Raw genomic sequence first — 25,297 nt, 5'->3', positions numbered from 1 at the left:
GGTTTAATTTATTTAATGTTTATAGGACTATTCAGACTTCCTATTTATTCTGGAGTCACTTTTGGCCTCCTTTAATTTTTGAGCTATTTGGCCATTTTGTCTAAGTTTTAAAATAAAGTTGTTCATAACTTTTATTTATCTTTTTAATCTCTGGAGCATCACTGGTTATATTCCACTTTTATTTCCTATTGTTTATCTATTTCTCTCATTTTTTTCCTTGATAAATCTTACAGAGTTTTGCCATTTTTGTCAGTTTTTTCAAAGAATTAATTTTGACTTTGTTGATTCAATTACATAATTTTTTTGTATTTTAATAATTTCTTCCCTTTTTAATATTGCTCTCATTTCTTTAAGTTTACTCTTTATCCTTATTCTAAGTATTTTCAGCCTCTCTTCTTTCCCAATATAAGGATTTTGGGTTTCTGTGTTTTTTAAGTATCACTTTGCTATCTGACAAGTTTGATATATAGTATTTTCATTGTTTTTCAAATCTAAATATTTTAAATTTCTAACAGTTATTTTTGATGTGAGAGCAACTTAAAATTATTTAAAAATTTCCAAATTTGTTCTTTTCTTAATTTTAACTTTTTTATTGTTAATTTAATCCAAATTATATTGGAGTTAGAGAACATCATTTGTGTGTCATCTGCCATTTGATGTTCCTTAAGATGTCCTTTATAGGATAATAAGTGGTTAATTTTTGGGAATGAATTCTTGCATGTATGAGAAGAATTTACATTCCATCAATTTAGATTAGGTTGTCATGTATGTCTGTCCAATCAATCCTGTTAACTGGTGTTTCTCAAATCCTCTATATCTTTGCTAACTTTTTTTCTTTATATCTCATTAATTGAAAGAGGAACGATGGCATCTATCATGGTAAATTTTCAGGACCTTCCTGAGATTCTGTCATATTTGATTGAATAAATTTTGTGATTCTTATCACTATACCCAAATTTGGAATTCTCATAGCTTCTTGATGAGTTCAACTTTTCTTTTTTTTAAATATATTTTATTGATTATGCTATTACAGTTGTCCCAGCTTTTCCTCCTTTGCCTCCCTTCACCAGTACCCACCATTCCCGCCATCAGTCCCCGCTCTTAGTTCATGTCCATGGGTCATGCATTGAAGTCCTTTGTCTACTCCATTTCCTATACTGTTCTTAACATCCCCCTGTCTATTCTGTACCTACCAATTGTTCTTCTTAATCCCTGCACCTTTCCTCCTTTCTCCCCTGTCCCCCTCCCAAACGATAACCCTCCAAATGATCTCCATATTTATGATTCTGTTTCTGTTCTGATTGTTTGCTTAGTTTGTTTTTTAGATTCAGTTGCTGATAGTTGTAAATGTATTGCCATTTTAATGTTCATAGTGTTGATATTCTTGTTTTTCTTAAATAAGTACCTTTAACATTTCATATAATAAGGGCTTGGTGATGCTAAACTCCTTTAGCTTTACCTTGTCTGGGAAGCACTTTATATGCCCCTCAATTCTAAATGATAGTTTTCCTATATAGAATAATCTAAGTTGTAGGTCCTTGCTTTTCACCACTTTCAATACTTCTTTGCTAGTCCCTTCTTGCCTGCAGAGTTTCTTTTGAGAAATCGGCTGACAGTTTTATGGTAACTCCTCTGTAGGTAACTATCTGCTTTCTTTTGCTGCTTTTTAAGATTTTCTCTTTATCTTTAACCTTTGGCATTTTAATTATGATGTGTCTTGGTGTGGTCTCTTTGGGTCCATCTTGTTTGGGATTCTCTGTGCTTCCTGGACTTGCATATCTATTTCCTTCACCAAATTAGGGGAGTTTTCTTTCATTATTTTTTCAAATATGTTTTAAATTTCTTGCTCTTTCTCTTCTCCTTCTGGCATCCCTATGAGTCAAATGTTGCTGTTTGGAGATGTCCCAGAGGATCCTTAGCCTATCCTTGTTTTGTTTTTGTTTTTTTGATTCTTTGTTCTTGCTGCTCTGATGGAATGCTTTTTTCTTCCTTATGTTCCAAACCATTGTTTTGTATCTCAGCTTCATCCTCTTCGTTGTTGTTTTCCTGTCAATTTTTCTTTATTTCACTTAGTTTAACCTTTGTTTCTGCCCGGGTCTTTTTTATGCTATTGAAGTACTGAAAGTTCTTTGAGCATCTTAATAACCAGTGTTTTGAACTCTGCATCTGATAGATTGCCTATCTCCATTTTTTTATAGTTCTTTTTCTGGAGTTTTGTTCTGTTCTTTCATTGGGCCATATTTGCATGTTTCCTCATTTTTGCTGCCTCCCTGTGTTTGCTTCTATGTATTTGGTAGAGCTACTTTGACTCCCTGTCTTAGCAGTGTGGCCTATTGTAGAAAAGCACACCAGTAAGTTGGATGGAGCAGAGCCTTAGGTAATTGTCAGGGAGGGCACTCCGTGTGGACCAGGCTGATGGAGTTTCTGATATGATGTCACTGCTCTGTGGCTCTGTGTATGGGAGGGCTCAGAAAGAAGACAATGCCTCTTCCTGGCCCCTGGAGTTTTGCCCAGGAGGAAGCTGTCCCTCCGCACTCGCCCTGATGCCAGACACTTCAATTTCTCCCTGTATGCCACTGGTGCCCTTCCAGTTGCTGCCCTAGTGCTGAAGCCCAGAGAGAGTAAGTCTGCGTAAGTACTAAGTCTGCTGTGGGCCCTTTAAGAGAAGACTTCTAAGAATTCTGCAGTTTCTTCCACCACCCCAGTCCCCACTGGTTTTTACAGCCAGAAGTTATAGGGACTTATCATCCTGGTGCTGGAACCCGAGTTGAGTGGCCTGGTGTGGGGCTGGGATCCCTCAGTCCTGAGGTGTCCCTCCCAATTTTTATCTACCACATTTGTGTGTGCAGCTGCTTGTCCCACATCTACAGGTGCCCATGCCTCTCCACGCATCTCTGTGTCTCTGCCCCTCCTACCCTCTGGATGAATGTGACTTCTTTAATTCCTTGGTTGTTGGAATTCCATACAGCTCAATTTTCTGACGATTTTGGGTGATATTTGTTTTATAGTCTAGTTGTAATTTTTGCTGTGGTTGTGTGAGGAGGTGAGCCATGTTTACCTATGCCTCCATCTTGACCGGAACTCTCTCGGGTTAAACTTTTCTATCATTATATTGTGATCCTCTCTCTTATTATATCTTCTTTTGTCGTTTTATTTTGTTTGCCTCAAAGTCTCTTTTGGCCAATATTAATGTAGTATTAAATAGCCTGATATGTGTTTTTTCTCTTTTCTCTTCAATATTCCTGATTCTTTATGTTTTAGATATAGTGCTTATAACCAGCACAAACCTAGATTTAAAAAAATTTAAACTGAATGAATATCCTTAGCTTTTCACTGGCACATTTAGTCTATTTTTATTAATGATATATTTGATTTGTATCTACTATTTTACTTTCTATTTTTTTTCTTCTCAATGCTTTACCTACTACTTTCTTTATCCTTTGATTTGATTTACTCAGTTTTTATTGTGGATTTTTATGTTTTTGTTTTCTTATTTTGTTTACTTTGCCTCTGTTGGTTTGGAAGATATACATGCTATTTCTACTTTTTATTTCAACCCTTGAAATATTTATCATGTTTTAGCCTAACGAAATCTAAATTTTTTTAAAAATTTTAAATCATGTTTATTCTATTACAGTTGTCTCAGTTTTTCCCCCTTCACCCCCCTCCACTCATCCCACCCCCAGCCCCTCTCCTACAGTCAATTCCCACTCTGCTGTCCATGTCCATGGGTCATTCATACATGTTCATTTTCTAGTCCCTTCCTCTTCTTTCTACCATTGTCCTCTTTCCCCATCCCCTCTCGTCACTTTCAGTCTGCTCCATGTTTCCATGCCTGTGATTCATTTCGTTCATTATTTTATTTTGTTGAATAGAGTCCACTAATATGGTACCATAGGTCATATGGTATTTGTCTTTCATCAACTAGCTTATTTCATTTAGTTTACTATTCTCCAGTTCCATCCATGTTGTCACAGAAGGTAGGAGTTCCATCTCTCTCTCTCTGTCTTTCTTTCATGCAGATTGATTTTTTTTTACTGTTAAAGTTAATTATAAAATATTAGAAAATCTAAAACCATAAAGTCTCAGCAATTAAACCAACATGACACTAGCACAGAAATAATCAAGTAGATCAATGAAATATAATGAACAAACGTATATATCTGTCTAACATTGTAATATATGATTGAGATGATATTTCAAATCAATGGGTAAAAGAAGACTTATTCAACAAATAAGGTACATGGATCACTATTACTTGAAACAAAACAAATATAGAGCCCTATTTCACACATCATACAAGAAATATTCGGGTGAGTTGAAAATCAATATGTAGAATCTAAAGAGTTTTAGGAGAAAATACAAACTAATATTTTTCTTACCCTGAGGTAAAATATTCAAACCCAGAAGCTATGAAGTAAAATACTGACAATATGACTATATTAGACACTTAAGACTGTACAGTAATATACATAAAAAAGTTAAAGGACAAGTAATAGAATAGGAAAGTATTTGCAACACATCTAGAAAAGGGTTAATGGTTTGTTGTTTTTTTTAGGGAAAAAATTCTACAAACATTTAACCAAAAAATGGATAAAGAATACCAAAAAATTATTTAAAGCTTTTTAAAAATAATAGAAATAGGCAAGAAATATACAAAAACAGGTTTAGTTTCAACAAATAATAAAGGAGCAATTAAAATGACACATCATTGTCACAATCAGATTAATACATATTAAAAATATTGGTAATATCAAGTATTGACAACTGTGAAAGTAACTGGGTATTCATAGACTCTTTTTCTTCATCTTAAAGCAGTCCCTTTAGTATAGTTTGCAGTGCTGGTTTGGGGGAAGTATATTCTTTTAGCCATCTTTTGTCTGGGAAATTCCTTATTTCGCTTTCCATTTTCATTGAGAGCCTTGCTGGGTAGAGCAGTCTCGGTTTCAGGCCTTTGCTCTTCATTCCTTGGAACATTGCCACTCCCTTCTGGCTTGCAGTGTTTTTGTTAAGAAGTCAGCTGCTAGCCTTATCAGGGCTCCCTTATATGTTACTACCTCTTTGTCCCTTGCTGCCTTTAGGATTCTGTTTGTCTTTGATATTTGCCATTTTAATGATGGTGTGTCTTGGAGTGGGCCTCATTGGGTTCCTGTTGAATGGGACTCTGTGCTTCCTGGACTTGTGTGACTTTTTCTCTCCTCAAATTAAGGAAGTTTTCCATCATCACTTTTTCAAACCGGTTGTCTATCCCTTACTCATTCTCTTCTCCTTCTGGTATCCCTATTATACGGATATTATTACATTTCAGGTTGTCCTGCATTTCCCTAAATGCCTCTTCATTCTTTTTTAGTCTTTTTTCATTCTCTTCCTCTTTCTGGGAGCCTTTTTCTACTTTGTCCTCCAACTTGCTGATTCGATCCTTGGCTCCATCTAGCCTGCTTTTGATTCCTTCTACTGTGTTCTTCAATTCAGAGTTTGTATCTTTCATTTCCTCTTGTCTCTTATGGACAGTTTCTATGTCCTTTTTCATGCTGATATAGTTTGCAATAAGTTCCTCATAGTTTCCCTGTAGTTTTTGTAATTCTCTCTGAGCTCATTGAGCTCTTTGAGCTTCCTTAGAACTGTTGTTTGGAACTCAATATCTGATAGTTTACATGCCTCTATTTCCTTTAGTTCTCTTTCTGGGGATTCCTCCTTTCCCTTTGAGTGGGGGTATTTCTTTGTCTTCCCATTATTAGTGAGACTATTCTTTTTTGCTTTTGCTTCTTAAGTTAATCTGTCTTGATTTCCTGACTTTGTGGTATGAACTTCTATGGTAGGAGACTGCTGTTTTTACTTTCTGGATCTGCCTCTGATGATGTCAGATGTCATCCCTGTCTGACCCTAGGCAGTCTGTTTGAGACTTCCAGGAATCTACTGTCTGTGGCTGTCTCTTTCAGCTGTTAATCTAGTCACTCTGCACTCAGCAGGCAGCTTAGACAGCACAAGGCGGGGTGGAATCCCACCTGGGGGCGGGGTTATTGGGTCCTCTGACGCTGCTGCCACTCTGGGGGAGTGGCCTCTGCCTGAGCAGGATGGCTGCTGCGACATGGGGGATGAGTCAGCACCGAGTTCCCACCCGTGCTCTCTCAGTTCTCTCCCCAAAGCCTCCTTCCCTAGTCTCTCCTCAGGTGCCTCTAGCCCACTCTTCCCCTGCCTTTGCCAGAGACCAGGGTAAGTGGCTGCAAGTAAAAATTTATGCGTTGGCCCTTTAAGTGGTTCTTTGTGTCTCCAGTCGCCTGTCTCTGGCAGAGAGCAACTCCACCGCTTTTCACAGCTGGCTGTTTTCTATGTACTTTTTGGGCTCTGGTGCTGTAGGCTGGAGATCCCCATTTATGGTTTAGACCCCACTATTCTCAGGAGTATCCAACTGGCCATTTCAATATCCTTCTGGTGCTAGGGCCTGTGCGCGCCCTGCCCGCATTCTCGAATCTCTACCTCACTCCTTACGAGTTAGATTGCACTAAAGCAGATTCTTCTGTCTCCGAGGTTACAAGGCTCCTCTCTCGCTATTGTTCAGTTGTTTGTTCCAGGTGATTTCTCCACAATTTAGTTGTAATTCCAGGTTGGTCCTGGGAGGAGGTCAGTGTGACTTCCACCCATTCCTCTGCCATCTTGATTCCCCCTCTAAATTATTGTTCTAACACCTCTAACAACTGATACCAGGAGGTCCAAATAATTCATTTCAGTCATTCTGCCTTCTTGACTTACATGGTATTGTTTTCTAGTATCTTAGTTCTATCTTGTTTTTTTTTTTTACTTTTAAAATGTATATAAAGTAAACTTCACTTTTTTCTGTATAGTTCTATGAGTTTTACCACCACACCGATTTGTGTAATCACTAACACAAACAATATATAGAATAATACATCACCTTAAAAAATTCACTTTGGAGTCAGTCCCTCCCCCACTCCAGTCTGTGTCACTCACTGCTGCTTTCCATCCTTACAGGTTTGCTCTTCCAGAATCTCATATAAATGGAATCAGTCAGTACTTATGTAACATTTTGAGACTGGCTTTCCTCACTAAGCATAATAATGTTTTTGGCATCTATCATGGTGTAGCATGTGTCAGTAGTCGCTTCCTGTTTTTCGCTGAGTACTATTCTATCATTAATCCATTCGCTGTTAAAGGACATTAGGGTTGTTTCCAGCTTTTTATTACAAATAAAGTTGCTGTAAATGTTCACAAGTTTGTTTTTGTGTGTGTTTGTGGACATAAATTTCTATTTCTCTGGAGCAGGATTGCTAAATTATATGGCAAGTGTATATACAAGTTTGTAAGAAACTGCTAAGCTCTTTTGCATAGTGACCATACCATTTGCATTGCTTCCACCCCCAGCAATGTCTGGGAGTGCCAATTGCTCTGTATCCCCTCCAAAACTTGATATGGTCAAGTTTTGGGGGGGTTTGCTGTTATTTTTCCATATTAATAATTTTATCTCATTTGAGTATTAATTTGGACCTTCTCCGTAGATAATGATGTCGAGTAATTTTTCTTGTGCTTATTTGCCATCCATATATCTTACTTGATAAAGTTTCTGTTCAGATTTTTTTGCCCATTTTTAATAGAATTCTTATTGTTGAATTTGAGAGTTCTTTACATATTGTGTAAAATTATTTGATTATATATGTGATCTACAAATATTTTCTTCTGTGGATTGTCTTTTTATCTTTTAATACTGCCCTTTACAGAGCAAAAGCTTTTAATTTTGATGAAATCTAATGTCAGTTTTTTTTTAATGGATAATAACTTTTGATATCATATCTAAGAGCTCATTGCCTAACCCAAGGTCAAAGATGTTTTCTCATATGTTTTCTTCAAAAGTTTTATTGTCCTATGTTTTATATTTAAGTCTATGATCCATTGTGAGTTATTTAATGTATGGTCAAGATTCATATTTTTTCATATGAATATCCAATTGTTCTAGCACAATTTGTTAGAAAGTCCCTTTTTCCTCATTGAACTGCCTTTGCACCTTTTTAAAAAATTAGTTGGGCCCTAGCTGATGTGGCTCAGTTGGTTGGAGCATTGTCTCATTACCAAAAGGTCGTGGGTTTTGATTCCTGGTCCAGGCACATACCTAGATTGCTGGTTTGGGTTTGATCCCTGGTCCGGGTGCATATGGGAGGCAACCAATTGATGCTTCTCTCTCACATCGATGTTTCTCCCTCCAGTCCTCTCTCCCTTCCTCTCTCTCTAAAAGCAATGAAAAAGTGTCCTAAGGTGAGGATAAAAAAAATTTAAAAATAAATCAGTTGGTTATACCTGTCTAGTTTTTTTCTTTATTCTGTTCCATTGATTTGTCATTCTGTCCTTTCACTACCATAAAATCTTAAAATTGCACAGTGAGTCCTACAGATTTATTCTTTCTGAAAATTGTTTTAGATCGTCTACTTGCTTTGCATTTTTGTAACAATTTTAGAATCAGTTTGTCTATATCTACAGCAAATCCTGTTGCAATTTTGCTTGGGATTACTAATTTTACAAGTATTTATATCTTTATTATGTTTTCTTTCAATATAGTGATACAATATGTCTGTCCATTTTAGATCTTTGATTTCTTTTATAAGTATTTTGTAGTTTTCAGCATATATATTCTGTGTGTACATTGATAGACTTATATGTATTTTTTAAAGCATTTGCAATGGTATTTTATTTATAATCTCAATATTCATGTGCTCATCCCTAGTGTCTAGAAATAAAATCTATTTTTGTATGTTTGCCTTGTGTCATACAGCCTTGCTAAACTCATCTGTTAGTTCTAGGATTTCTGTTGTAGACTCCTTGACATTTTCTATGGAGACAATCATGTCATCTGCCCATAGGGGCATTTTTCTTTGTCCCTTTCAGATCTGTAGTTCTTACCTTCTTTCTTGACTGATTGCACTGACTCAAACCTACAGCACTATGTTGAATGAGTGTTGAGTGCAGACATACTTGCCTTGGTCCCAGTCTTACTGGGGAAGACATCTAGGCTTTTACCATTAAGTATAATGTAAATTGTGGGTTGGAATTATTTTTTTATTTGCCTATGTTATTTATCAAGTTGAGGATGTTTCCTTCTATATTCTATAAATGTCAATTAAATTCTATTGCTTAACGGAATTGTTGTGTTCTTATATATTCTTGCTTATTTTTAAAAATAACTATCTGGTCTATCATTGTTGAGAGAGGGATGTTGACGTCTCCAACTATAATTGTGGATTTATCTATTTTTTTGTTCAGTTGTCAATTTTTGCTTCACATGTTTTGCAGCTTTGTTGTTTAGTGCATATACATTTAAGGTATATCTTCTTGGTGAATTGGTCCTTTTATCATTATATTATGCTTCTCTCTGGTCATTTTCTCTGTTTTTAGGTATATTTATCTGATATTAATACTGCCACTTCTCTTTCCTTTTGATTAAGGATTGCAGGATGCTTTTCCTATTCTTTTGCTTTCTACTTACCTATATCATTATATGTGAAATTCTTGTGGACAACATATTTATAATCCACTCTGCGAATCTGTTTTTAATTGCCATATATAGACCATGTATATTTAATAATTATATATATATTAAGGCTTATGTCAGCCATTTTGCCCTTTGTGTTATGTTTGTTTTTTGTTGCTTTGTGTTCTTTTTCTTTCTTTGCTGTGTTTAATTTACATTTTGATTTATCTATAATGTTTGTGAGTGCATCTCTTGTATCTTTTTAGTAGTGGCTCTAGGTATTACATTTCATATATATAACTTGTCAGTCTATTGGTGTCATTATTTTACCTACTTGAGTAAAATCTATCAAAATTCTCCCCCAATTATAATATAATTGTATTAAAAATGTCCTCTGCGTACATTTAAAACCACATCACACAGTGTTATAGCTTTGCTTCGACCATCAAACAGAATTAAGAAAACTCAAGAGGAGAAAGAAAGACTATTGTATTTACCATTTTTGCTCACCATGTTCTTTCTTCCTTTCTAATATATCAAGGTTATTTTCTTTACCAGTTTTTTTTGTAATTAGTTTAGAGACCTTCCTTTAGCAATTCTGTAAGGTAGACAGCTGATAACAATTTTTGTTAGTTTTTCTTTATCTGAGACTATCTTGATTTCTTCTTCATCTCTGAAGTATACTTTCTTTGGGTATAGAATCTTAGATTGACAGTTATTTTCTTTCAGCACTTGAAAAAAGGTGTGTCCTTTCCGTCTGTTCTACGTGGTTTCTCACAGAAACCTCTAATTCCCAGTGTTCCCCCCATGAGTCAGGTATCGTTTCTCTCTCACTGTTGTCAGTATTGTCTTTGTCTTTAGTTTGTAGAAGTTAGTGTGAGTGTTGGTGAGCATTTCTTTGTGTTTATCCTGGTTGGGGTTTGCTCAGCTTGTTCAGTATGTATGTTTATGTGTTTTGCTGAATTTGGAAAGTTTTCAGTCATTATTTCTTTTGGTATTTTTTTCAGCACTACCTTCTTTTTCTGGAACTCTGATGACGTAAATATTTAATCTTCTGTAACAGCCTTACAGGTCCCTGAGACTATTTTTGTTTGTTTGTTTGGTCTGTTTTTACTCTGTTGTTCAGACAGGAAATTTCTTATTGTGCTTCCTTTCAGTTCATTGATTCTTTCCTTTGCCTTCTCTGTTCTGCAGATGAACTCATCCACTGGGAATTTAAAATTTAGATGATCGTATTTCTCAGCTCTAAAATTTTCATTTCATTCTTCTTTATACCTTCTTTTCTGAGACTTTCTGGGTTTTTTATTTGTTTCAGGTATGTTCGTAATTGCTCTCTGAAGCATTTGTATAGTAAATGTTTAAAGTCTTTGTCAGATAATTCTAATGTCTTTGTCGTCCTGCTGTTGGCATAGTGAGTGTCTTCGTTTCATTTATTTTGAGATTTTTCTAGGGAGTGGTGCAACGAGTAATTTTTTATTGAAACCTGGATCTTGTGAATCTTACTTTATGAGACTCTGGATATTATTTAAACTTGCTCTTTTAGCTGGCTTTATCTAAAGCAGGCAGAGAAAGGTGGAATTTGCTTTGTTACGGCCAAGGAGGAGTAGAAGTCTTGGTTCCCAACTTGGCCTTCCGTGTCCCCACGCCCCCAACAGTGGGTGCTCCCCATTCCTTCTGGGAGGGGGTGGGGATTCTGGCCCCCCAGCAGGCCTCCCCTGAGGCCTCCCTGGCTGGGAGGGGTAGGAGTGTCTCGTTACTGCTCCCTATTTGGCTTTCATTAACACTGCGGGAGAGGGTGGCCTCCTGACCACGGGTGTTGGTGGTGAAAGTCCTGACTTCCCACTGGGCTTCCTGTGGCACCACCCCTGTGGGGAGGGGAGGGATGCGTTGTTACCACCACGTGAGGGTGGGTGTCCAGACTACCCATGCGGTTTCCATTGTCGCTGCCCAGCAGTGATAAATGTCCCAGCTCCATATTCATTTCTCGGGCATTGCTGCCCTGGCTGTGGGGTGGGAGGCAGGCGGGGTGCCCTGCCACAGCCTGGTGAGTGTGGCTACTCCCTACTCCCTGCTCCCTGCCCAGCCTTTGCTTGTGTGGGTGGGCTAGGAAAACAGTTTTTTCTGTCATGTTTGGCTGGAGTGAGTAGCTATTGTCTATAAATAACTCACTTTCCTGGTCCTTTGGCGACAGAGACCAGGCTTTTGTTAGGTTGTTTTGTCTGTAGCCATTGGTATTTCAGGTCACACCCTCTTAAGCCCCGAGTATGGAATATATGAAACAAAACATCCCCACTACTCCATTCCTTGGGTCTGAAGGTTCCTAGCCAGCCTACCTGTTCTCCACCTTGCAGTTTCCTTCTGTTTGTTTTGTGTATAATGTCCCAGGTTTTGTTTATACTTAATGAGAAGAATAGGTAAAATATGTTTACTCCATATTCCCAGAAGCAAAAGTCCTCTCACTGATTTTTAAATATAACATTCTTTCTTCAATACTTTATACACATTACAGTCTTTGATAATTTCAGTCATTTGGACTCTATGCATGTGTTTCATCTTTCTCTGTACTCTTAGTCTTGATGATTTGTTTTCACGTGAATCGGCAGCGTGTGTGTGTGTGAGTGTTAGTGAGAAAGAACGTGCGCGTGAGAGGGAGCACAGGTGTGTGAGAGAAATCACCGACTGAACGTTATCTCTGAGCATCTCAAGGCACTAAGTTGGGAATGTTTTCCTCCAGGGAAGACGTTTCCTCTGGTGTGAGGCTGGGGTTGCTAACAGATCGGGACCCCTTCAGCCAGCGTCCGGGTACTTTCCCTGAATGTGTTCGTCTCAGCGTGAGCTCCGCGCTGCTGGTGGCCTCACACTGGTTGCCACGATCATTGCCGACCTTTGCACGTGCCACCCGGACTCAGCGCTGTCTCTGTGTTTGCCATTCTTCTTGTTTGGGGCGTAGGAGGGAGAACCTACTTAATGCTGTTACTTAAAAAAAAAAAAAAAAAGGGAAGAATAGAAATATGTTTGTTTTCCTCCATCCCGGTGTCAGCTTGTAGCAGGAGACTCTTTGGAGTTTCTTGTTTATAGTTATTTTAAGGTTCTTGGTCAATTTCAGTATTTTCTATATTTTCTTTTAGAAATTTTTGCTCCTAATGTCTGTTTTTCTAATCTCTCCATAAGTGAAGACAGTGGGGAGTAAGTATGAGACTATATTCCTGGTTTTGTTTTGTCTTGTGTTTGACTGGTATGTTTCTCGTTTTTCTCTTTAGGGCAGAAAAGACTGAAGTTCTGAGTGAAGACCTTCTTCAGGTAAGGGTGGTGCTGGCCCTTCGCTGATAGACACCCAGATACCGTCCCCTTAAAAACCAAGCCATTCCCCATGCTGTTTAAACTGTCCAACACCTCCTCATCCAAATCTGTTTAGAGACACAACTTTTTATTCCTTACCACAGGGCCTTGCATTTTGAATACCAGTTGGGGTAAGATTTTTTAGGAGACATTTAAAGTCATTGCATTGCACGGTTAGCGGTGAGTCCCGTAGTCTGAGCCCCGCCCCTTCTAGCCCTCTGCAATCGAAGAATGTCTCCCCAGCGGTCCTTGGCTCCTCAGAACCATGGGTCAGATGCCCTTCCCTCCTTGTCCAGACCGCTGACCCCGTCCTGCCCCTGCCCTCACCCAGCGACATCACCCACTGCTCTGTCTGCAGGTGGAGAAGCGGCTGGAGCTGGTGAAGCAAGTGTCCCACAGCACGCACAAGAAGCTCACTGCATGTCTCCAGGGCCAGCAAGGGGCAGAGGCCGACAAGCGCTCTGTAAGTGCCCTCCTGCCCAGGGCAGTTTGCCCACATGATGGCGTGTTTTGGTATGGCTGTTCATACAGCCCCTTCTGGGTCTGAGACTCGACCTCTGGGGCTCTGGGGCCCTCCGGGCCCTTGAACCTGCCTGCAGCACCCCCTGCCCTTGCCAGGCAAGGCGCAGTTTCTCCCCTCGTCTTTCCCTCCGCCCTAACCTCCCCCGCATCTGCAGCAACTGGGAGGCTTGCAGGGGCATGCAGTAGACCCCGCCTAAGGAGGCTTTGGCCTCGCTCCGACCCCCGCTTCAGCTCATTCATAGATTCCATGGGCCTCAATAACATCTTACGATCTCATGGATTCTCATGGAAAAAATCCCTGCTGTAGCTTCGAAGGTTATAAGTGACCCATAAAGGCCCTTGAAAATTGTTTTTGCTGTAACGAAACAGTAAAGAGAGCCTGCTAAATAAAAGCGCCCTAACATCTTCATAGCTAACCTGCTTTAGTAATAACAGGCGTTGCATAATGTGATTTCATTGGATGGTCCTTGGTGCAGACAGGTAGTTGCAGGCTTTTCCTCTTGACCCTCAGGCCCCTAATTGCCACCAAAGATGAACAGATACTCCTAGACGTTCTCTTGGCTTTATAACAGGGTGCGTGCAGTCTAGGAGGTTTTGTCTTCTTCCTTGAGTTTCCAGTCGATATGTTTGGCGTCTGTTGGAGTGTTTTCTGAGCCAGAGTTACTGTTGACTTTTCATTCCCTGTGGCCCCCCAGAGCGCCCCGGCACACGCCCCCTCTGCTGCCTCACTTCTGTCGAGCGTCACGTAATGCGCCTTGCCCGGCCCCCCGTCGCATCTCACGCTGCAGTGCAAGTCCCTGCCCCCTGTGTCCTGTTGGTCAGTCCAGTCCTTCCCGGCCCGCTTTTATTTTTCCTGGTGTCCCCAGCAGGAATCGCTTATGTGCAGTAGAAATAAACTGTTCACAGCTCTGAAAAATGCCTGTGGGAATCACTCTGCATCTGTGAGGAGTTTCAGCAAGGGGATCTGAACAGTCCATAGGGGGAGTTTGCAAAATTGCCTTGGACATGAAACCCTTCAGTCAAAGACTCCTCTAGTGTGAGACCCCAGGAGCGGGTGTGGATGGGGCCCCAGCCAGACCTGCCTGTGGTCCCCCTTCTTTCTTTTGGTCCAAGAAACACTGTTTTTAAAATAGCCCATCCACAGTACAGCGGGGCCTGGTGTCAAGAGCAGTATCTGAACGTTACCTCCTGAGGCTTGAGACCGGCCTTTGGTGTTGATGACAGCTGACATCATGTTTCTGGGATGAGGCAAAGCTGCCTTGATTTGCAGAGCTTTCACTGGTTTAAGGGTCTTACAGGTTATCCCAGTCAGAGGGAATTTGGCTCCCTGAGCTACAGCAAGGCTGGCAGGTCAGGGGACCATTGGCACTGAAAGGGCTATTTGTTACTTGCATTCCCCCAGAGGGGGGCCACCTCTTAGGGCCACCTGGAGGACCGCCCAGGGCAGTCAGGAGGCAGAGGGGGGAAAGCGTGGGCAAGAGCCTTCATTGCACTGTCCAGGGGAAGACCAGGTGAGGCAGGGTAAGCAGGCGTAGGAGGGCTGGATGGAATCATTTCAGCAGGCCGTGGGGCCGCAGGGGCAGTCCTCGCTGTCTGGGGCCTGGGGCAGCTCGGGCAGGTGGAAGGCGGCCTGGGGTGTGAGTGCTCCTTAAAGGAGGCGGTTGGGGTGTGGGCTCAGGATTGGGTGGTTTGCATTTGAACGGCACACTCATGGGAGAGTTGGTTACCGTCTCTAGGATGTGGCTAACCCTAGGAGGGGCAGTCCTTCCAGGGTTAGCAAGGCCCTGGATGTCAAAACTTCAGAATATAAAAATGAAAAATATAATTAATTAAATACACCAATTAATAGTGAGTAACTTCAGCAGAAAGGTACTTCATATCTCGCTTAACTCTCTGAAGTAGCCGGTCCCAGGTTTGTTCATCGGCTCTGGTTCAAAATTCCTGCGATGCTCAGACTTCCCCTTATAGTCACAATGTGGCTGCTGCTGCGCCAGGCATCACGTACATACATAACCACATCAGAGGCAGGACGTGTGAGGGGGGTGAGAGGATTCTTTATCAGGGGGGGGAAAAATCTTGCCCAGAACATTTTCTTTTACGTCTCCCTACCCAGCTGCAAGGGAGGCCGAGAGGTGAGTATGCATCAGAGAGAAATGGGTTTGTAATGACTGTCTGTGCTTCACTGGCTGGGAAACACACAGATGGGCTTCTGTGAGCAGGGAAGAAGGCCTATGCTGTGGCCAGGCCCTGAGAGCTACGCCCTCGGACAGAGGTTAACATATAACGAGGCACCTATTTAGTGGACTTGTAAGAAGTCTGTAGTGGAAGTAGGTGCTCAGGCACGTACAGACCAGTGGTTTCACTGCACAGATTTCAAGTGCTCAATTTTATCAGTGATTTCTTGAGCTGATCAGTCTTTTTTTATCCTCCTATGGTTGAAGAAATGACCTGACTGAAAAGAATGTCAAAGAGTGACTTAAAATATTTAACAATCACAGATTAGCAGGAAAAACATTTCCGAGGCTAAATTTTTCTTTTTCTTTTTTTTTAAAGTAACACTTTGAGAGATTCCATGAGAACATGAGACTTATTAATTGCTTCAAATACTGAAATATATGCCTAGTTCTTTTTGATGACTCGATAAGGAGATGGGCCCAGATCTAAGAAATGGGTGGGAAAAAAAAAAAGATAAAAATGGGAAACTAACTCATAGACACAGACAGCAGTACAACATGGTTATCGGAGGGAAGTGGGTAGAGGGAAGTAAAGATAGAAGGAGGCCAAATTTGCAGCGATGGAAGAGGATTTGACTTTGGGTGGTGGGAACACAATGCAATATACAGATCATGTATCAGAAATGTACACTTGAAACCTACATGATCTTATTAAGCAGTGTCATCCCAATAATTTAAGAAAAATAAGGTGTAAAAAGAAGGAAACTAAAAAAAGAAAGAGACCAGGAAAAGTGGTGGTGGGAACAAATGAACAAACGCCAGCCTGGGCAGGCGGGTGGTAGCGAGGGCCCAGAGGTGGCCGTTCTCTGAGGGCACGAGGCCAGCGACAGTGAGGAGGTGGAGTCAGAGTCCCAGGCCGGGAAGGGACTGGGCCGGGGTGCAGGCAGTATTCTGCATTTTATTTGAGCACACGTAAGTTGTTGCTTTCCACCATTTCTTTCTTAACAAGCTCATTACCTCTCTAATAGTTTAGGTACAGTTTCCAACACTAAAACTTTCCTCATACACCTTTACAGGGTTAACCTTGAAAGCTGGGGCTGGCTGCCACATGGGGGTGAGCCAAAAAGTAGGGTTTTGTTGCCACTAACTCAGTGATCAGAGCGGTATTAGCTGGGGTACTGAGTTAAACTGGATTGCTTATGTGGGGAGGGGATAGAAGGGGTATGAATTAGCTTTCGAATTTGCCTTCTTTCTCCAGGCTCATAGCTGGTTGATTCATAGATTTTTAAGACACTCAGTGTAATAAATTCTTTTATGTTGTTCCCCATCCTTACATTTCTCAAAAGGAAGTCTCATTCAACAAATACACTATGAGATGTGTGAGTATTTCTCCACCTTACCCAACAAATACTTAGAAAGTACTGAGTCTGAAATGCAAGATGGAATATATGCCAAATTCTGAGTATACTCAGCAGGATCCCTGTCCTCTGTGAGCTCAGGGTCTGGAAGGAAGCAGCATCACACAGAGAGGTCATTAGTTACTCAAGTCATGAGGACGTGGCCTTTAAGGACCAGCAAAAGACAGCAACACCAAAGGTGTAAACATGCCTCAGGCAGGGGACAAGAAGTGCAGATCCCCCTGTGGCAGAAAGGAGTTTGGCATTTCTGAGAAACAGGAAGGTGGCCAGAGTAACCGGAGTAGAGAGAATGACGAGGAGAGGGGCCGGAGATGGGACCGTGGGGGACCTGATCTCCCTGTGTGGGCCCCGGCGAGGGTTTAGACTGACCCCTAAGCGCAGTGAGAAGCCGGTGTTTGAATCAGGAGTAACGTGATTTATTGGCAATTGTGTGAGGGAGGGATCAGTGGGGCAAAGGCTGTGCTGGAAGTAAGGGGCAGTTAGACAGACACGGGAGTGGTGTGGGGGAGACACGGTGGGGCACGTGAGGAGGGAGAGAATTAGCTCGTGTGACGGGCACGGGGCGCCGAGTAACAAGGGCTTGGCAACTGGATGGATGTGGGGTGTGAGGAATGGAGAGCGATTGCAGCATGTGGCCTGAGTGACTGTTGAGTCCGTGGGAGTCGATAAGAACACCTGGGCAGAAAATACAGGGTGAGAAGAAAAATGGTCCTTGAATCAAGAATCTCGGGAACTACAGCATTTTAAGCTGTCACAGAAGGAATATCTAGCCAAGAAAACAGAAGTCCAGAATGGTCCCAGAAATCCACCTACTGGCTCAAACCTAAATCTCGGGCATCACCCCCCGCAAGTCCTCCTTCCCTCTCCCCGCCCCCAGCCTTTCACCAAGTCCTGCTGGCTCCTCCTTCAAAGCCCCTCCATGCGCTCCAGCCTTTGCCATGCTAGTCCTCGCAGCTGCCACCTCTGCCTGAACCCCGCGGTTCCTCGCGGGTATTAGCTCTCCCCTGAGCCCAGCCCCCTCAGGGTCCACTCTCTACCACCTGAGTGAGCGTTTAGGATGGGAGCCAGGCAGTGCCACTCTCCTGCTTAAATCCCGCCAAAGGATTCCCATTGTATAACAGAATCCAGGCTCACGACCTTGGCCCTGGGACCCTAATGAAACGTCTTCACCTGCATCTTGGGGTTCAGCGCTTGCTCCCCGCCTCAGCTGTCATTCTCCAGCCGCACTGACCTGTTACTGAACATGCTTGTTAGCCCATGTCCCTGGGGCCTTTGCGCGTGCTCCACCCTCCATACGGAATATTCTTACTCGGCGTTTTAGGCCAACAACTCATTGTCCAGTTCTCCGCGCAGATGTCGTGTTCTCGATGTGACTTTCCCCTACCTCCTGAAGTGTTTGCTCCCTCCAGCCCCCAGTCACAGCACCCTGTTTTATTTCCTTCATAGCACATATTAGTGTCTGAAATCATTATGATCGTTCATTTTCTCATGTGTCTGTTACCCAACACTGCTGTGTGAGTTCCGGGGGAGCAGGGATCTTGTCACCCCGTCATGACTATATTCTTAATGCCTAGAACAAACCCTGCCACAGGCTAGGCAATGCTAAAAATAGATTCTGTCACAGATGGATGGCCCATGAGTATTTTCGGCACAAAACCAGCCTACCACGTCAGGAGGCCATTTTGAATCCTTTCTCTTCTATATTTCTGTATAGAATTTAGCAAGATGGTTCTGAATTTAAGCCCCAGGACCTGACTATCCCAGGTTCGAACTCAGCTCTACTGCTTCCTAATTATTGCCTGACCTTGGGGAAGTCAGTTACCTCTTTCTGCCTTGGTTCCTTCATTTGGAAAATAGTAATGACAATAATGAATTCTTACCCAGTAGGGTGTTTGAGAATTCAGTGAAGTAATGCATGTGCATAACATGAATACATATTAAAGAAATATAACCTGCAGCTGTTACTATGGCTTCACTGTTAGGCCAGAAGGACCACTGAGAACTACTGAGCATTCAGTGGCAAGTCTGGGCTGGGTCTTTTGAAGCGTGAACCACAGAAGAATTGACTGGGCTGAGTTACAGAAGAGCAGACAGCAGCGTTCAGAGATGGAGGGCGTGAAGCTGTGTGTGTTTCTGTGTGAGTCTAGGGAAAAAATTAGAATTTTTTTTCTAATAAAAATTTTTTTCTAGTAAAAAATTAGAATTTACTTTTTATCTGAATCATCCTGTAAACTGTGTTGCTTATGACCAAGGTAAATTTAGAGTCATCTCTAGAGTCTAAAACAGTCATCTCAGACAAAACAGATTGACTACTTCCAAACCCTAGAATGTTCTGCCTTTCCTCCCCCTCATTATTAAAGGGAATTTCCATTAGAATCAGGGAAATTTTTGTTTTAATAGCCTCTCTTCGATCTGAAAAAATCACTGGCCAGGAACTGGGATGAAGTTTGCTAAGTAGGGTCTTTTTCGCCTGGGCACTAACATTCACTTGCGTATATGGCGACTCTCTCAGCCTAGACCCTTGTTGGTGGCAGGAAGCAAACTTCAGCACCTTTTCTACACCTATGGACAGTTTGATCCCTCTAAGACTCAATATCATTTTTTCCCATTTATTTATTTTTCAATTATAGTTGATATTCAATATTATTTTACATTAGTTTCAGGTGTGCGGCCTGGTGGTTAGACATTCCTATAACGTACGGAGTGATCCCCCCGGGAAGAGTCTGGTCCCTACCTGGCCCCACACTTAGTTATTACAGTATTATTGGCTATATTCCCTGTGCTTTCCTTTGCATCTCCGTGGCTGTTTTCTCACTACCAATTTGTACTTCTTAATCCCTGCACCCTTTTCACCCAGTCCCTTAACCGCCCCTCTGGCACCCACTGGTCTGTGCTCTGCTCCTCTGAGGAAGACTCAGTACCCTTGTCTTTGGGGTGGGTAGGGGTGGGCCCGGTGTGGGGGAGGGACGGAATAGTGCCTCAGCCGTAGGCAGTCTTTGGGCTCAGTAAGATCAGCACCACCGTGCCTGGCGTCTACTGGCCCCTCCATTTTTCCTTTGTCTCAGGTAATTTCCTTAGAAATATAAATAATTTGTAGTGTGTTGTGGGTTATAGTCTATTAAATTGTTCTACTGCTGTTGATTGCAGATTGTCTCATTTATCCATTTCTTCCTTCCTCTTTGGTGAATTTCTTCTAATTTTTTTGTTCTTAAAGCCTCTGTACAAATACAAACTCTTCATTAATTTCCATTGAGGTTTTACCCAGCGGCCCCCCGGCTCCCACCCTTGTGTTCTGAGCAGTCACTCTCTCCGTAACGTCTCTCCCAGAGCGAATTCTTCCTTCTGAGAGTCACCGTGCCACAGCACAGGCCCCGGTTTGTGACAGTTGCGCCATCAGTAGAGGACTTCAGTACATTTGCCATCTTCAACTGATGAGCTATGAAGTCATTTAAGCTAAAAAGAACAAGGTAACTCTGTATGTCACGACAGGAAGTGACGTGACAAGGTGATCTCTACACGAAAAGGAAAGCAAGGCATAGAGTACATAGTAGGCTACCATTTGTGGGGAAAATGTATCTGCTGAAAACAAGCAGACACACCCCTTCTCCAGTGGGGGGAAACAGGTGGCTGAGAGGATGGGAGGGAGGCTTTTTGTTGTCAACCCTCTAGCACCTTTTGAGTTTTGTATCATATGAATATATTTTGTACTGAAAAATCAGTTCATTTGATATAAATAGGTAGGCTAGGTATGCTAATAAGAAAAAATTATTCCCCTTGTTAAAATGTTAAGAATTAAAAGTCAACTGAAACAGAAATAACTTTGTCATTTTGAGGTCCTTTGTCACTTACTGCCACCTCTTTGCCACCGGAGAGGATCTCAGAATCATTAGTGAGGGTGCTGAGTGACTGGAAGTGACTGGAAGAGAACGTTGTCTCCCTGGCTCGGGGGAGGGCCCCCCACCGTGGGCCTTCCAGCGAGTTTGCCACTGCGAACCTGGGAGGGCAGGCCCCTGGCCGTCTCCTCCCCTCCCTCCCCTCCTCCAGGCCTCTGATCAGCCCTGCCGTCCTCAGTGGCGGTTCTTGTTCTGTTGGCATGGATCTCCACTTCTTTAGTCACCAGTGGGCACAGTTTCTACTTGACTTGCTGGCAGGACTAATTGGAGTCATCCTTTTCCATATTTGGAAAAACTGCACTTACCAACTGGTAGATATATTTCTCCAGAAGCTGTCAACTCCCGGGCTATTAGAAGTCCCCTTCCGTTTGTTGCAGGCCAGACCCTCTCTTCCCTGGCTTCCTTGTCAAGCTCTGAAGGACTCAGGAAAGCTGCGGCCGTGTCCTAAAGGTGGGTCATAGGGCCCCCAGAGCGCGCAAAGACCAGAATGGTCGTTGTGTGTGATTAAGCAGGACCTCGGTTCTGCTTTTGGACGTCCGGAGAGGAGCATCTTCACTGGTTGGTTATTAGGGTATTTTAGGAACTTGCGGATCAAAGGCCTTTCCCTAGGCCAGGTTTCTCAACCTCAGCCCTCGTAGTGTTTCGGGTGGGGTAATTCATTGTCATGGGGGACTGTCCTGTGCGCTGGAGGATGTTTAGCAGCATCCCCGGCCTCTAAGGCACCAGAAGCCAGTAACGTTCATCACATTGTGACAACCAATAAATGTCTCCAGACGTTGCCAAATGTCCCTGGGGGGCAGAGTCACCCCTAAATAACTTGTTTAAGTAGGTAAACTGGGGATAGGTGCTTTCCTAAGATACGGCTTCCTGTGCCTTTAATTAAGTCTCTGGAAACTGATACCTAATAGCTTTGTAGGACAATCAGAAAGGAGTGTTTGAATTTGGATGTATTAATACCGAGTTGCCTGGTCTAGTATTTACCAAGAAGAATGCCCCATTTTATTTGAAATTATGGGGCAGTAAGTTCATCCCTTGAGTGAAAGGCATCTGCCTTGTGGTGTGGAATCTGTCCAAGGGCAGGGGGAGGGGGTGTATTTCAGACCCATCAACAGCCCCATTCCCACAGGAGCCCTGGGCTCTCTCCACCTGGAGTTACCTCAGGAACCACATGAACTTCCACATCCTTCTTGGGGATTGACCTACCTCTCAAGGTCTTCCCTGGGGACACCTTGGAGGGTGCAGGTCTCCTGGGGATGCGAAAACCAGTTTCCTAAGTTCTAGCAGATGGAACCCTAAAAATTGGGCTCCAAGTTGTCTTAGGTCTTAGGTCATTCAGTTGTCTGTCTCAGGATTGAAATTACTTTAATGTGATCATGCTCTTCTTAAGCCAGTTGTCCCCAGATGCCCTTCGAGTGGAACCCCGGTGGCTGCCCCAGCCAACGAGGCCCCACACACTCTCACCTCTGCCCGCTTCTCCCTCCACTCTGCCTGCCCCTTGCGGCGCCCTGGCTCGTTGGCCTCCCTGGGGACCCTGAGCTGGCCGCGGCCCTTCCCTCCTCATGGCCTTGGCACTTTCCTTGTCCTCTACCCGGAATGAACCTTTCCAAGTCTTCCTGAGGCGTGGCCAACTCGTGCTCTTACCTCAGGCCATCTCAAGTGCCACCCCCTTCTGAGAGGCCGTCCCTCCTCACAGCTCCATGCCCACAGCCGCCCGCCCCACCCATTCTCCGGCTCGCGCTTGTCCAGAGCACTTCCAGCTACATGAAGTGATCTCCCTTCTAGTTTCCTATTTATGATCTGTCTCCCTGCCCTGGGGTGTAAGTTCCGCATCTAATCTCCTTCACCGCCAGTGTAGCACCTGGGTGGGTGCCGCGTCCATACTGATTAGTCAATGAGCTGTAGCTGCAGCTCGCCGTGTAGCAGCGCGGGAGGCCCGGGGCTGGGTGGCGCTGCCTCGCTGTCCATCTGAGGGGCTGTCTGTGCAGCGTGTGCCCGGCAGGGCCTGAGCACGTGCCAGCAGGCCTCCCCCTGCTTTCAGTTCTCACGGATGGCCAGGCACAGTAAGGAGGAAGGCTTGTCGATCGTTAGGAGGAGGGCGCGGTCATGTCCACTCCCGCAGGAGCGTGCTTCTCCCTTCCTGTCCTCCCTCCCTCGGCCCTCCCTCGGCCCTCCCTCTCTCCCCACAAAATGTAAAATTTATCACTTTAACTATTTTAAAGTTTACAATTCAGTGGCATTTAGTACATTCCCAATGTTGTGCAACTACCATCACCATCTAATTCCAGAACATTCTCAGTGCCCCAAAAGGAGACCCCATGCACATGAAGCAATCATTTCCTATTTCCCCTCTCCCTAGCCCCTGGCAATCACTGATCTCCTTTCTGTCTCCAAGGACTGATTTATTGTGGGCATTTTATAGAAATAGAATCGTATAATATGTGCCCTTTTGTGTTTGGCTTATTTCATTTCACATGAGGTTTTCGAAGTTCATCCATGCTGTAGCAAGTGTTGTGACACCATTCCTTTTTGTCGCTGAGTAATATTCCATTATGTGGATAAACCACATTTGTTGATCCATTCATTCGTGATAGTTGAGCTGTTTCCACCTTTTAATTATTGTGAATAGTGCTGCTGTTCACGTTCATGCACATGCTTTTGTTTGATCAGTTGTTTTCAATTATTTTAAGTATCTGCTCAAGAGTGGAATTGCTGAACCACATAACAGCTGTTTACCGTACTGAAATGCTGCCAGACTTTCCCACAGTGCTGCCCCGTTGTGCATGTCTACCAGCCATGCATGAAGGTTCCAGTGTCTCAACATGCCCCCCAATACTTATTTCCTTATTTTTAAAAGTTAACATACTATTACCTTGGCTGGTGGGGCTCAGTTGGTTGGAGCGTTGTCTCATAAACCGAAAGGTCGTAGGTTTGATTCCCCATCAGGGTGCATGCCTAGGTTGCATGTTCGGTCCCTGGGTGGGGTGCGTATGAGAGGAAACCAATCGATGTTTCTGTCACACATTGATGTTTTTCTCCCTCTCTCCCTCTCATCCCCTCTCTCTAAATCAATAAGCATGTGCTCAGGTGAGAATAAAATAAATATATATATATTAGAAAGATGGAAATAATGTGAAATATATATAAAAGTTGATAGCCATCCTAGTGTGAGGTGGTATCTCGCTGTGGCTTTGGCTTGAATTTCCCTGAAGGCTAATGATGTTAAGCATCTTTTCATGTGCTTGTTAGCTATTCTATATCTTATTTAGAGTATGTGTCTTTATCTTGAAGCTTAACATTCTTTGTATTGTAATTTAATGTGAACATTTTTTTCTCGGTCTTGACCATAATCTGTGTCATTTATAAAATGGGGTTAATATACTTTTCAGGTAAGAGATTGGTTTTTGGAAATTAAATCATTTCTCAAATTTCTGTTAATATAATTTTGAATTTTTTTTCTTGCTGCTCTCTCACTCTATGTCAAAATTCAGCATGTCAACTTTAGCCTTATTTTCTTAATTGGCAAATTTAATTCAGTATTAATTTTGTGAATTTTAACCTCTCTCAATCTAACCCATCATTAACTCCTATGAATTTTTAGGTTTTAAACATATTTTAAAGTCGTTCTGTTTCTTAGCTAATATAGTATCTAACAGAGTATTTGGCATTCTGCTGTTTCAGAGTAAGCAGGTGGCTGTTGAAAGTAGTTTTCATTACAACCTTTTTTTTCCTTTTCAGAAAAAATTGCCTTTAACAACACTGGCTCAGTGTTTGATGGAGGGGTCAGCTATCCTGGGAGATGACACACTTCTTGGGTAAGGTGACACCGTGTGTGGGTTTGGCAAATCTGGGTAAGTCCCCATCCATAAAAAAGGGACCAGAACTTCCTGGCGAAGCACTGTGGACACTTTTAGCCTTGCTGCAGACTTCGTGGGGGAAGAAAAGATTGCCTATGAGAAATCAAAATCCCCAGGCCCTGAAGTCATGTTTATTGTCTATGCAGTGAGGCAACTCCCAAGTGGAGAAATTAACATTAAATTGTTGAAGGACAATTAAAATCCCTAGGGCTCCAGTCAAAGCAAATATGAATCCTTCCAATGTCAGATGTCAGCACTTACAGGATTCCCAGAAGAACAACCCTTGCTGGTTTTGAACTCATAATAAAAACAAACTAAAAATAGAATTGACACGAGGGAGAATCCTCACGCACAATGAGTAAGAGAATCAGTATCTTCAGAACTAAAAATAATAGAACAGTATGAAGGAAAATGTAAAATAATTAGGTTGATTATTTTACATTTTAAAATTAAATAAGGATGTCTCTTGCTTTGGCAGCACATATACTAACATTGGAACGATACAGAGAAGGTTAGCACAGCCACTGCACAGGATGAATTTGTGAAACAGCCCCATTATGTTTAAGAAAAAAAAATTTGTAACTATATATGGTGACAAATGTTAACTAGACTATTGTGATGA

At 42.5% G+C, this 25,297-nt stretch overlaps 1 protein-coding gene and 1 pseudogene across 6 annotated transcripts in view; both read left to right on the top strand.

The window, feature by feature from the left end:
• The window catches only part of ARHGAP44 (Rho GTPase activating protein 44), a 176,896-nt gene that overhangs the window by 80,091 nt on the left and 71,508 nt on the right, over positions 1 to 25,297 (top strand). For all 6 annotated transcript variants that reach the window (XM_054571223.1, XM_054571221.1, XM_054571224.1 and 3 more), the window contains exons 2-4: positions 12,736 to 12,775; positions 13,173 to 13,277; positions 24,557 to 24,633. In XM_054571223.1, the coding sequence (XP_054427198.1) occupies positions 24,593 to 24,633 (41 nt within the window). In that variant the 5' untranslated portion in view covers positions 12,736 to 12,775; positions 13,173 to 13,277; positions 24,557 to 24,592. The remainder of the gene's footprint in view (positions 1 to 12,735; positions 12,776 to 13,172; positions 13,278 to 24,556; positions 24,634 to 25,297) is intronic.
• LOC129068822 (uncharacterized) lies at positions 25,142 to 25,236 on the top strand (annotated as a pseudogene).

Source organism: Pteronotus mesoamericanus, unplaced genomic scaffold (assembly GCF_021234165.1).
Source record: "Pteronotus mesoamericanus isolate MK-2021 breed Mesoamerican mustached bat unplaced genomic scaffold, CSHL_Meso_final contig_22, whole genome shotgun sequence".
NCBI classification, from domain to species: domain Eukaryota; kingdom Metazoa; phylum Chordata; class Mammalia; order Chiroptera; family Mormoopidae; genus Pteronotus; species Pteronotus mesoamericanus.
This window is presented reverse-complemented; position numbering and strand designations above follow the sequence as displayed.